The sequence below is a fragment of the Phalangium opilio genome, unplaced genomic scaffold, assembly GCF_054372755.1.
Source record: "Phalangium opilio isolate 3A_F unplaced genomic scaffold, DU_Popi_V2 ptg000043l_1, whole genome shotgun sequence".
In the NCBI taxonomy this organism is placed as follows: domain Eukaryota; kingdom Metazoa; phylum Arthropoda; class Arachnida; order Opiliones; family Phalangiidae; genus Phalangium; species Phalangium opilio.
Window position 1 is genome coordinate 1,961,300 of NW_028324167.1, and position 13,943 is coordinate 1,975,242.

General features: G+C 39.6%; 1 protein-coding gene across 1 annotated transcript; it reads right to left on the bottom strand.

Moving 5' to 3' along the window:
• Positions 1 to 2,686: 2,686 nt before the first annotated feature.
• LOC149677329 (uncharacterized) lies at positions 2,687 to 10,902 on the bottom strand. Its single transcript, XM_089837338.1, has 9 exons — positions 10,749 to 10,902; positions 10,567 to 10,621; positions 10,371 to 10,503; positions 10,019 to 10,194; positions 9,780 to 9,911; positions 8,597 to 8,632; positions 8,443 to 8,531; positions 7,699 to 7,858; positions 2,687 to 6,299 (listed from the first exon to the last, which is right to left on the bottom strand). The coding sequence occupies exons 1-9, from the start codon at positions 10,900 to 10,902 to the stop codon at positions 2,687 to 2,689; spliced, it is 4,548 nt and encodes a 1,515-aa protein (XP_089693464.1).
• Between the last annotated feature and the right edge of the window lie 3,041 nt (positions 10,903 to 13,943).

Below are 13,943 nucleotides of genomic sequence, written 5' to 3' on the forward strand. Positions count from 1 at the left end.
CCAATTTTATCAGTGTTATGAAATACCACCTCAACCGACTGGTCAATGAGACCTTTTAAGAGCGGGAGAAGAGAAGTATTACGAATTGCTAGATGGTTATAGCATTCATCAAAAGAGCTTAGTCGTTGTGAAATGTAAATTTTTGGGAACAAATTAAGCCTAGTATGTTTTATAAATAAATTATTAAAACTCTCTGGCAGCTGTCGCAGATCTGCTTAGTCGGCGTTTCCCTCTTAGGCCTCAACAAGCTCACCGCAGACCTACTCCTGACGTACCTTCGCGCACAAAAAAGAGGCGTCGGTATGCCCAATTTCAAACATTATTCAAAACTAATAAAAAGAAGCTCTCTAAGCTCATATTGGATCCTTACTTGGACGCCACGGCGGTTCCCAGCGTTTCGGAAATCTCGTCTACCTTTGGCGAGCTGTTCTCCTCCGCGTCCGCTGATGACCTCGCGCCAGTTGTTCTTAAACCACGTCGCGCCCATACCTACTTCCCCGTACTCAGTTCGGAGGTATCGCACGCGCTCTCGCGACAAACGGCCTCGTCTACTGGCCCCGATCAACTTACCCTGATAAACCTGCGGTCCCTACGTATCTCCGACCTAACATTTATTTTTAATGTCTTCTTCTATTTGAAGGACTTGCCTGATTCCCTTAAACAATGACGCACGGTTCTCATTCCCAAGGCGGGCGATCTTACGTGCGCGACAAATTGGAGACCCTTAACTATTCTGTCCCTACTAGTTCGCGTCTTTCATAACATATTGGCGTCTCGCTTACGGCAGGCACTACATCTTAACCCGGCCCAACAGGCGTTCATCTCAGCCGATGGCGCTATGGCCAATACCCTACTGCTGGATTACGCGATAAACACGGCAAAAAAACGGCGTCGTCCTTTTTTACGCGACAGTTAGTTCAAGCAAAGGCACGAGTAATGTTCACAAGTACGCGTTTAAACACAAATGGTTATGTCTGTCGTAACGAGTCCTGGCAAACTCACCACTTTATGTAACCGTAAAATTAGAAAGTAGGAAAATGGGGCCAAATTTCACGACTCACAAAGAATATAATTTAAAAGAAGACTAAAATTTTCCCAGGTTACCCGTTTAAAGTACTTATTGTCCATGACTAATAATATTAACCAAATGAACCATTGTAGCAAGAAAGGGCAGTGGTAGAATAATAATAATATTTGGATTTATTAAAAAAAAACACGTCCAAACAGGAGCGCGAGTACAAACAACTGGGTCTGACACTACTCTGTTTAAATTTTTTCCGCGTCTTTTTATGGCGTATATAAAAAATAATAATGTATAGTCTGTCAAACGAAAGAAGAGCCCTGAGAAATTTGTCCAAATTGGTGTCGCCACCATCGACCCCATAGTACTTTATCAACTTGTTTTGTTTTGTCAATAGTCGTCTGTAATATAGTCTGCTATAAACAGATAGGCTTAATCGCAATAGAACCAATAAATTTTGCTATATATATTTAATATGTTTATGTTTCATGATTTTTTACGATCATCGAGTATTAAAGAATATAAAACAAAATTAACGACAAGACACCAGTTTTATCTTTGTTGAACTAGCATTGCAATATATTTTAATGACATAAGTTAAAGTACTTGTCCATAAGTAGTTCAGCATCTAAGCGTCTTCAGTCCACGTTTTCATCAGAGTCTTCGCTGTCTTCTTGCATATTAATTTTAAGAGGTTCAATTGTGGTTTCTGTTAGGGTTGAAACTCGATTACACTGAGAGGTTTACTTAATTTAGAATAACATAGTTTATTGTCCTCGATGTTACATTGCTAGCGGTCAGATTACGTCTGCCTTCTAATTGAAATGATCTCTATTTATATACATTGTTTTAGGTCATAAAAAACTGATAAGAGCTGATAAAAATACATTGCTAAAATGACGTAACTCTATGACAGAACTCTACATCACTTCCCTTTCTTTAATGAGTTCCCTAACGTTATAAACCCAAGAAGTCAGGTGGTCTTCTTCGACGCGTCGACCTGCGTAATTCGGGGGACGCTACTTGATCGGCATCGTTGCGCATTGTGCCTGCCCTTTGTACTGGTGCAGACGCCTCACGGTCGGCCTCCTGCGTCGGCATAACTGCTGGGCTGTGGATTGGTCGGTCTCCTCTCCGATACTGCATTCTCACAGATAACTGTGGCAGAGCTTGATGTCTGGTCGATTTTCGTAGGTGATGGAATGATGTCTCGGGCCTGGTGAGTTGTGGTTCGACTGGTTCGGTGGTCGATTGATTTTCGGTGAATCGAATCTGGTTTTTGTGTCGGCGCCATATGCATCCTGATGCTGTCTGGATTTGGTATAGCATTCTTCCCAACCGCTTTATAATGTGTCCCTGGACCCATCGTTCTCCCTTGCCAAAATTCCTCGCGTATACGTTTCGACCTGGCGGCTCGTCGGTGTTCTTTGATACTTGGACAGCCTGTCGTGGGTGCAACAGGTCCAGACGGGTACATATGTCTCGGTTTAGCATGGCTCGTGCAGGTGATGGGCCGCCGTTCACGGGGGTTCTTCTGTAGTTTATCAGGATTCTTGCTATCCTGGTTTCCAAAGAACCTTCAGTATGAGTGGAGAGACCGTTTCTTACCGCTTCGCGTTGTGCTGCCAGGTCGTCCGTGAGTTTTCCAAGCTGAGTTTTGACCGTTCATACGGCTCTTTCCGCTTGACCGTTCGACGGAGGGTGGTACGGTGGGGTCGTTAGATGCTCGACTCCGTTTCTTGCAGTGAAAGTCTTGAATTCTTCACTGGTGAAGGACGTCGCGTTGTCGGAAACCAGTTTTCGCATTATACCAAAACGTGCCATGTGTTGACGGAGGCATCGTATAACCGTGGATGATGATGTTGACTTCGTGATGTCGATTTCCATCCATTTGGAGTAGGCGTCAACCGTGATGAGCAGGTATTGACCCTCGATTGGACCGGCGAAATCTATGTGTACCCTTTGCCAAGGGGCGGATTCTTGTGGCCATGGTGAGTATTGTTGGGGTGGCAGGGGTGCATGTTTCCTGCATGTCTGGCATGATCGGGATAGGTTTAGAAGATCCTGGTCGATGCCGGGCCACCATATCTTCGATCTAGCCACTTCTTTCATGGATCTCAGACCTTGATGGGTACTGTGAAGCTCGTTCATTATTTTTGGTCGCAACGATTCCGGCACGACGACCTTGTTTCCGATCAGTAAGATGTTGTCTGCGGTTGAAAGTTCCATGGCGCGCCTGTGATACATCCGGATGTCTGGGTGGAGTTGGGCATTGTTGTTTGGCCAACCCTGTCTCGTGTACTTGATCGCGAGTGATAGAATGGGGTCTTCTTGCGTGGCTTTTCCAACTTCGTGGACGTCGATAGGGCCATCCGGCCCTCCGCGGAGCAGAAAGACTAATTCCGTAGGAAACGGCGGTTCCGTCTCGGGTGTTTTGAGGGGTAAACGGCTGAGGGCGTCGGCGTTGCTGTGATGAATTCCCTTTTTGTGTACGATCTTGAAGTCGTACGCTGCGAGGATTAAGGCCCAACGTTGAAGGCGAGCTGCCGCAGTTGCTGGAATAAGTCTGCTTTCGGAAAAAATAGCGATTAACGGCTTGTGGTCCGTGACTAGGGTGAACTGTTTTCCGAGTAAATAATCTCTGAAACGAGTGACTCCGAAGATTATCGACAGGGCTTCCCGTTCGATTTGCGCGTAATTGTTTTCGGCAGCTGTTAGAGTGCGTGAGGCGAAGGCTATCGGCCTTTCGACGCCGTCCACAATGTGCGATATCACGGCGCCTAGTCCGACTGGGGATGCGTCGCATGCAAGGAGAACTTCTTTCCTGGGGTCGAACAGTATAAGGAGATCCGAGGATTGTAGAGCGTTTTTTGCCTTGTCGAAAGTTTCTTGCTGTACTTGTGACCATTCCCATGGGGTTGATTCTTTCAATAATGCATATAACGGAGCCAGCAGTGTCGCAGCGTTGGAGATGAAACGTGCGTAGTAGTTTACGAGTCCGAGGAAGGACCGGAGTTCATTTACGTTCTGAGGTGCCGGTGCATCCTTGATGGCGGTGAGCTTTTGTTCTTGTGGATGGAGGCCCTTGGCGTCGAGGCGGTATCCAAGGAAGTCTATCGATGTTTTTAGAAATTGGCATTTCTCCTTGTTTAGCTTGAGTCCGGCTTGGGCGAACGTTGAGAAGAGTTTGTCCAATTTTGCTAGAAGATTCTCTGCTGATGTACCGCCCACGAGGACGTCGTCTTGGAATGGGGCGATGCCGGGATGGTTTTGAAGTAATATTTCCATGTGTCGTTGAAACAATGCCGATGATGATGATATGCCGAACGGCAATCGGTTGTATTGGTATAATCCTTTTGTTGTGTTGATAACGACGTATTTGCGAGAGTCTTCGTCTAATTCTAGTTGATTGTATGCATTTCTCATGTCAATGCGTGCGAAAACACGACAACCGGTGAGCCGTGCGAAGATGTCGTCGACCTTTGGCAGTGGATAACGTTCGGTGTCTATTATCTTGTTCGTGGTGACTTTATAATCGCCGCAGATCCGTACATCGTTGTTTTTCTTCAGGATTGGAACAATTGGTGTTGCGAACTCTGCGTATGGTACTGGAGTGATTATGCCTGCAACTTCTAGTCTGTGAAGTTCCTTTTCCACTTTTTCCTTGAGATGATACGGCACCGATCTGGCTTTGTGGAAACGGGGTGTTGGCGCGTTGCTACGTATGTGTAGTTTGACCTTGACGTTTTTTAAACATCCCATGCCAGGGGAGAACAACTCTTCGTATTTATCCAGTAAGGTGTTTAGGGGACCGGCGGAGGATTCCACATTGTGAACGATGTCGTCGGGACGAGTGAGTATTCCAAATTTGGAAAAGATCCATTCGCGTCCCATGATGTTCTTAGCTTGACCTCGGGCGATGAGCAGTGGCAGAACTAATGTTGTATTGTTATACTCGACGTTGACGTTAATCTCTCCTTTGATGCTCAAAGGATGACCTGTATATCCGGATAAGCGTACGGGGCTTGGAGATATCGGCCCACTATGGCGTAGCTGTGGTAAATGGACCTCTGAGATGATGCTATATCCGGATCCTGTGTCTAGTAGGAATGACATCGGAGCGTTGTTGACCTTGCAACTGATTTCGATGGCTGGTGGCGGATGACTTCGCCGCGTTGTCAAATGGGTTGTTGAGATTGGTGATAGATTATGAACGAAGTGTTCTGATGTCATGGTACTGAATTCTTCAATGAAGAACATGTCGTATTCTGTATGCGGCGCATGAGATGTCGCCGCGTGGATGGTGTGGTACTGCGGATCGTTCGTATAGTCGTCGTCGTCTCTGATGTGATGAGTGTGTCCTTGGTTTGGTTGGGATGTCATGGACCCTGGGATGCGATTGGTGCGTGAGAGTGAGTCTCTTTTTCGGCAAGCTTTCTCCAGATGCCCTCTGGTTCCGCATCCTCGACAAGTATAAGATATATATGGACATTCCCACTCTGGGTGTCTCGTACTGCTGCAGCGAATGCACGGTTTGGTAGGCGGCATTCGGTGATGGTTACGGTTCGGTCTTTGGTCAGGCGTGCTTCGAGACTTCGACGTGCCCCGACGTGGTGGTGGTTGGTTATGAGACAGGTTGTTGATGTCGGCGTCGGCATGGTTGGATCCTTTAAGTTCCTTAGCGTCGTGTTCAATCGTTTCTAACGCCTGGACGGTGCTGATGGTTTTTTGTAAGTCGAGTTGCTTGATGGCCAGGAGTTGTTTCTGCATGTTGTCGTTGTTGATACCGCATACTATACGGTCTCGTAGCATGGTGTCCAGTGTGGAGTCGAAGTTGCAAAATTCGGCCTTCTTGCGAAGCGCCGCCACGTATGACGCAACTGATTCCCCGGGCTCCCGATCTCGTTTGTAGAATTTATAGCGTTCGACTATTTCCGTCGGCATGGGTTCAAAGTGTTGTGTCAGCAAGGCCGTGATCTCGGCGTATGTTTTATCTTGAGGTCGGGCGGGAGCAAATAGAGTTCGGAGGAGAGTGTAAGTTGTTGTACCCAGTACCGTGAGTAAGATGGCCCGCTTTTGTTCTGCGATGGCCAGGTTGTCTGAGGCCGCGGCAGTCGGCTGGTTGTTTTCCTTGATGCCATGTGCTATAAAGAACAGCTCCAAACGTTCCGAGTAAATGGTCCATTGATCGGTGTTGGCGTCGAATGGGGGAAACTGTCCGATGGACGAAGAAGCCATGTCCGCGGTAAAAAAAATACAGGTTGACGCGGAATTGATGCTGTTGGTGCCCGCGAGATAGGGTTCAAGACTCCGTCGCCATTGTTAGGGTTGAAACTCGATTACACTGAGAGGTTTACTTAATTTAGAATAACATAGTTTATTGTCCTCGATGTTACATTGCTAGCGGTCAGATTACGTCTGCCTTCTAATTGAAATGATCTCTATTTATATACATTGTTTTAGGTCATAAAAAACTGATAAGAGCTGATAAAAATACATTGCTAAAATGACGTAACTCTATGACAGAACTCTACAGTTTCGATGATGGAATCTTTTTCCCAATACTCATGCATTATATTCTCGACGTGAACTTTATGAAATAATAAAGCGTCACAAGTCCAGAACCCTGAAGTACGAAATTGACGAGGTTGCTAAAAGTAGAGGTCACACGGTAGTGAGGATTCCACCGTACCATTGCCTGTTTAACCCGATTGAACTAATATGGGCACAAGTGAAGAACGACGTTACGAAGCAGAATTCTGGTTTCAAACTTTCGACGGTCAAAGATGCAGCAACATTGAGCGCCATTGAACGTGTGACACTAGAGAATTGGCGTAAGGCAATAGAGCACGTCGAGAATATAATGCATGAGTATTGGGAAAAAGATCCCATCATCGAAACCACAATTGAACCTCTTAAAATTAATATGCAAGAAGACAGCGAAGACTCTGATGAAGACGTGGACTGAAGACGCTTTGATGCTGAACTACGTAGACTTATGGACAAGTACTTTAACTTATGTCATTAAAATATATTGCAATGTTAGTTCAACAAAGATAAAACTGGTGTCTTGTCGTTAATTTTGTTTTTTATTCTTTAATACTCGATGATCGTAAAAAATCATGAAACATAAACATATTAAATATATATAGCAAAATTTATTGGTTCTATTGCGATTAAGCCTATCTGTTTATAGCAGACTATATTACAGACGACTATTGACAAAACAAAACAAGTTGATAAAGTACTATGGGGTCGATGGTGGCGACACCAATTTGGACAAATTTCTCAGGGCTCTTCTTTCGTTTGACAGACTATAGTGGTGCTCGAGGCGCCACTACGGAAAAACAATATTGACGCTTAAGGAGCCTATCTAAAAAATGAAACCAACAGCAGACGACGTAGGAGGGGTGGCTTCTTCGTCACACAACTTTTAATGGAAAAATGGAAAAAATATTTAAATTTTTTTTTGAACTTGGGCTTTCGTTTTTCCTGTAAAAATTTATTGAAAATATCAAATTAGAAAATTAAAAATTGAATCGTCGAATTGTGGTTCTTACTATGAAATCTTTTTTTTGTATTCGGTTTTTGGCTTTTCACTGCTGCCCAAAAATGTAAATAAGAATTTATCATTTTTTTCTAATTATCTTGCAAGTTTAATTCGAACGTAGACTTACGCTTTGGTAATAATAGCATTTCTTTTTCCTCCTGGACATGTTTTTTCTACTATTTCCGATGATGTTGTTCTTATTTCGTCTTCGTTTTCTACTTGTTTAGGAGGCAATACTCCTGCAACATTTTGATATCCTGGTTGTGTTATGGGATCGCCAGCCATTCCTTTAAACGCGTAGAAATTAATGAAAATACTTCGTAGGTGCTATAGTACAGTTTACACTTATAAAGATTGTGAAAAGCCTTTCGACAGTTTTTTTTCTTTAAATTGCAATTTTACTTGTTTTTATAATTAAAATTCTCCTATAATAAAGTTTTATTGAATATTAAGTATTGCGATTTACAAAGTTACCTTTCAATTGTTATTCTAAATATTTTAATAGATTCTTTTCGGTAGTTTTGTGTTTTTTCGCGAGTTCACTAATTCTTTTTTTCATTTCCATCATGCTTCTAACTTCCTTTTCGAATTCCTCTTTTTCTAATAATGACCTTAAATTGGCGATGACACGCCTTTCCTCACTAACGGATTGAATTTTCTTTTGTCTCTATAATTTCCGCCTCAGTTGTTTTTAGAGTGTCCTTTTGTGAGGCTATTTGTTTTAAAACGTAGCTATTTGTTTTTAAACGTAATAATCATTGTAAGTAATCATTAATAAGTAATTTCCGGCTCGGAGTCAGTTATATCCGAACGAGTTTTTTCCCAAAATACGACATTAGCAATTTTTTAAATACATTTCACTTCAACCTACCTTCCACTAAAGTAGTAGAAGTGAGTGTGCCAACAGAAACTGCCCCTGCATAATACTTTACATAGGCGCTCGGTAAAAGTATCATTTTTCTGAAAATTTTTTGGGTTTAGAAGTTTCTTGTAACCTTCTACGAAATAATTTGGCAGCTTCTTACCTTTTTGTTTTGATGGCTAGCTTCGATACTTCAGGTCTATATGATTAAATTCATTATATATTAAACATTAAACCATCAAATACTGGTAAAGTTTTACGAAGAAGTTATATTACAAATTTTTATTTTAATAGTACCAAAAGGTTTCACCAGGAAACCGCAAATTATTTTTGAGTATGGTTGTCCTTTCTTCGAAGAAAAAAGTTAGGAGGAGTGCTGTCAACCTTAGTGCGAAGAATCCCGAGCCATCGGAGGTGTGCCTACACCTCTCTTCTCATCGGCGGTATATTTTGCACACCTCATCGATGACCAAGGCTTAGTGCGAAGAATCCCGAGCCGTAGAGTTTTATTAGGTGTGCCTTTTCCATGCCGCGCAAATCGCAACTCTCATCGGCGGGAAATTTTACACACACCGTCGAGGACCAAAGTTATCAACGATGGTATTTTGAAAGACGAAATTTGATGGCGAAGAATATAACATGAAATATAAGTACCGATAATTGGGCACAATAAAAAAACAAATCCTTTTTTCTATATTATAAATCTATGAAACTTCTAATCATTCTTTGAGAGCCTGAGATTCCTTATAAGTGTACAAAACTTTTGAAGTGAACTTCTCCAGAAATGATTTTTTCTCCATGGAAATGGTACTAATTGGTGTGGAAAATTTATTAATAATTACTTCTAATTATTATTTACCATTTTGATAGGATTTAATGGGAAAAAATATCGATTTTGCAGATAGCCTTATTTATAATTTAAACCTTTACTTTAATAATTTAAACCTTTACTTTAATAATTTAAACCTTTATTAAAGTTGTTAATATTTACTTTAAACGTTAAACACTTTTCCTTAAAAGTTGTTAACCTTTTTTTCTTAAAGTTTCAGTTTTAAACCTTTTCTGAGATTCTTAAAATTTTTAACCTAGTTTGAGTTTTTCCTTAAAGTTTTTAAACCTTTTTCTTATTTTCTAACATTTTCCTAAACGTTGAACACATTTCCTTAAAAGTTTTTAAGCTTTTTTCTAAAATTTTTACCCTTATTTCTGAAGGTTAAACACTTTTGCTTAAATGTTTTAACACTATTTATTAATCTATTTTTGTTTAAGAAATTTTTCCCGTATTTTAACTTTTAGTTGCATTTAAGTAAAGCACCCTCATCCTCAGTTTGGAGATCCTCGCGAACTTCCCCATTATCTTCAATGGTAAGGTTTTTAAGATTTTCACATGTTTTTTTACCATTTCGAGAATTAACTTCTCCAGTGTCGAGAGAACCAAGTATTTGCGATTTATTTTGCGGTTTTGAAACGCCATATTCCTAAAAATTAAATTATGTCATTATATTGAATTCAGTGATTAACGTAGATTTAATTTTTTTTAATTGAACACTTTGTATTTTGTTCTTGTAGAAAATACTTTAGCTACCCATGTAAGTAACGCAAAACAAGGTGCAACGACATAAATCTTATCAAAATCCACTGCCTCAACTGTTCTTTTGTTATTGGCTTCCCAGAGTCATTTTGCACGGGTTCTTCTTCGTCGTCCAGCAGCATTTTTCTTAAATGCGAAAACCTTTCGCTCATCGATATTTTCGTTTTGTCCTGTAAACAATATTTGGAAGTAAGTAAAGACTTGCTTTTTAAATTTCCCCCTAAACTCGTGGTTTAGCTTGTTGAAAGTTAGGGCCGGATTTACAAGTACAAATATAAATCTGAACCACATATGGCTTCATCGTTTGTCATGGGCCCAACGTACAATATTTTAAATTATCATTCACTTTGAAAGTATTTGTAAAATATTTGATGAACGGCGGCAAATGTTCGATGACTAATTTTTCAATCATCTTCAAAATTAAACACCACCCCTCTTCATTTACGCAGAAGTCTGCCGCAAAGGAGTAAGGCGGGCTTCTATACACAAGAAGTTTAGTTTCATTATTCTAAATTAAATACCTTTAATTGACGCAAACTTACTTCTTGATGTATTTAGGTTGTATAATTTCGTTTACTTTTAGGACAGTTATAGAACCTAATTCAAACAATACGTACAAATAAGTATTTATTTAGAAATATCATAAAAGGTGGTGGTTGGGGTTCCTAACAAGACATTTTCAAACTGTCTCAGTTTAAAAATAAATTGCACTCATATAACATACTGTTAGCACTGAAGAGAACTTCAATTTTATCATCCAATGCCTTCAATTGACTTCTCTCTCCCTCGGAACTGTAGTTCGGTATCGGCGGGGTTATGAGAATTCCAAATTTATTTTCTTTCCAAATCGTGTACTCCAGTTCCATGAACTTGTCCATTAACTTTTTTTAAAATTATTTCATATTCTATGGCTTCGCCTTGCGATATCTGAAACATTCAATGTACATGGGTGAAAAATAATGTATGCTGTTAGTGTAAATAAGCCACTTGCGAGGTTTTGCATTTACACATTTTTCCCATTACTGGTGTCGTCCCCACATAAAACATGCAATTGATAACTTATTTTTATCCACAGCGATCTCAGATTGGTGAGTGCTTATCACAACTTCTAAGAGGCACCTTATGGACTTAATCTATATCATTAGTGTTTCTGGATAATTGTAAAGTACAGGTCCGACAAACCGCGAAAATCGTTAAATAAGGGAAAAGTATGTCTAGGTCCCTATACATATAACTGCGCTAAAGTGAAAACTGAAACGGGGGTTTGCTAATTTTCATATATCCACTTTAATTAAAAGGATAGAGTGCTCTAAATTGTGACATCATATACTAATCTAAACGTCGTTAGGCACGGGGCGATCGTAAAAGTTAGTACTTTAACCAGATTGAATGTCACTCACGAGTGTGTATAGGTCATTTGTACCCGTCCAAAGCACAACTTTTTCTAATTTCACTTTTGGAATGAAGTTAATCATAGATTTGATAGTTGTATCTGATTTGCGCTTCGTAATACCATTTTTCCAGATTATATATGAAATTTATTGAAACAAATATTGGGAAAAATTTATGCACTTATTACTTGTCCAAAGTGGTTGCGACATGTACTTTACTAATGGCACTAGCATTTGCATGTCGCCTAATAAGCAATGTTCGTAATAATATTGAATTTCTATAAAGAATGAGAAAAATATCTTATTAGTTTCGTAGCAAACAGTACCCATGAAAATTTTATATTGTAGATAGTTTTTAGACAAGTTTGGTCAGCCATTTGTGAGTTGTTAGGCGATGAAACTGTCTAGGAACATAAAATTAACTAAAAAATAAATTGATTACTCTCAATATCTCTTTCCGCATCTTTCAGCATTGGGCTTAGGTCGTGTGCGAGGAAAGCGGTTAATTACCATAGTCAAATCAACTTGAAATGCTGTAAATGGGAAGCCTTCATATGAGCAGTTCCCTTATGAGCGGATTACATAATAGCAGTCCTCATAACAGCATTTCGCTAAATAGCGGTTCCCGAAATGGCAGTTTACATATTACAGCAATTACCGATACAGCGGTTCTCGTAAACGCGGCGTAAGGGAGCGAATGTGTTAGAAAAGCATTCTAGAGGTTAAAAATGACTTTTAAAGGGCACCTACACGCTCAATAATTTGAGCAAAAAACGTGGGGCCCGTTATTTAAATTACAAAGTATAAATAAAACGTTATGCAGACTAATAATTTGTGCAAAGTTCAAATATAATGCTACAATATGTATTAGGAAATGGAAAATCATTTGCGTTAAATTTTGGACAATATTTGCTTAAAAAAACTGAACATATATATTGAGTGAGTTTTTATTGCTCAAAATATTACTCAAAATACGAACAATATTTCGCATTCGATTAAAACTAAAGTCTGTGTATTTAACGATTTATATGTTATGTTTGTTCCTTAAAATTGTACACGGTCCATGGACTCAACATGAACTTTTTCATTGCGACAAAATATATTCAATATAATTGAATAAATCGTGTGCAATGTGAATTTTTGTTCTACATATTGAGCTTTCAATATTATGACAGATATTTATTTGCACAAATAGTGAAAAGTCTAGGGAATAATTTATAAGATGATGAATTTTATAAATGTCCCCCACTTAATTTGTGCATAACACTGAGCGTGTAAAGGCCGCTTTAATCATGAATTGTGGTCGAGCGTTTATCGTAGCACAGTTGTTAGGATAAACGTAATTATTAGTTTTAATGAAAATTAGTATAGTTATTAATGTGTTACTCGGAGACTTTCCTATAATAAATATTAAAGCGATTAAAACTTGAGATTTCTAAAATTTTGACTTTCCTTTGGTTTAAGGTTGTTACAATTATTAAAATCACCCTTATACACCCGCCGAGTGTGAGATATTTTTCAACCAATAATAAAATGGGATCTTTCCGGCGGCGATTCGAAAAAATCGGTATTTTACATGGCGACGGGCGATTTTTTTGGCCTATTTTAAGAAATTTAATTTTAATAAAATTTAAATAAATAATCATGATTAAAACGAATCATTAATTTTCTAGAATAATTATCAACCGTTTCCAAACAATATAGCAATCTCGACTATAAAAGTCATTAAAATATTTAATGAAATATACTTTAATTTCTGTTCTCACCATGGAGTCACTTGTGTTTATTAGGGGGGAATACTTGAAAGGTGTTTACAGAAATAAAAAGTGAAAACGTTCTATAGGATGAAAACCTAGATGGCGCGAAGCGTCCACGAATTTTGCTATGGATGATATTTTCCGAAGCACTCCCACCTGAGAGAATTCAAGTTGGGAATAAAAACTTAGGTTGATAGACTGTCTAAAAACCACATGATCAGACATTAGAGACCATTTCCGGTAGGACTTTCTTGTGACCGAAGTCCACCTGAGAGTTGACTCTAGGCTCCCCCGCTCGTTTGAGATCCAGCGTCATATGTAATGTAAAAGGCGAAAGCTTCCATTCCCTTCATTAATTTTCTCTGCTCTACCACTCGCCGAAGAGCGGAAAAATTATTCCGGTCAGAATCTGTTTGTCGTGTTGGACCTCCACACATTGCTTTCGCATAGGTTGTCTTATAGCTTTTGAAAAGCCTTTTTAGAGTGATTCAGCCAAACACCATTCTAAATAGGAGGTCCAAAACGCTTTAATTACAAGCAATAAAACCGTACGCTGTTTTCAACAGTATGTTAGGTTAATTTTCTAATCGAATCAGAAAGATTCGTAGAAAAATTGAGCGAAGTATAAATTTTGTACGTTTTTCTTGGAAGGATTAAAAAAGGAGAGCCAAAGTACCTCTAAACTGAGCCTTTCAATAAAGAGCCAGTTTTCACGGATTTAAATAAAAACAACAAACTGATCCACAAAAATCCAGCAGAGTACAAATTTAG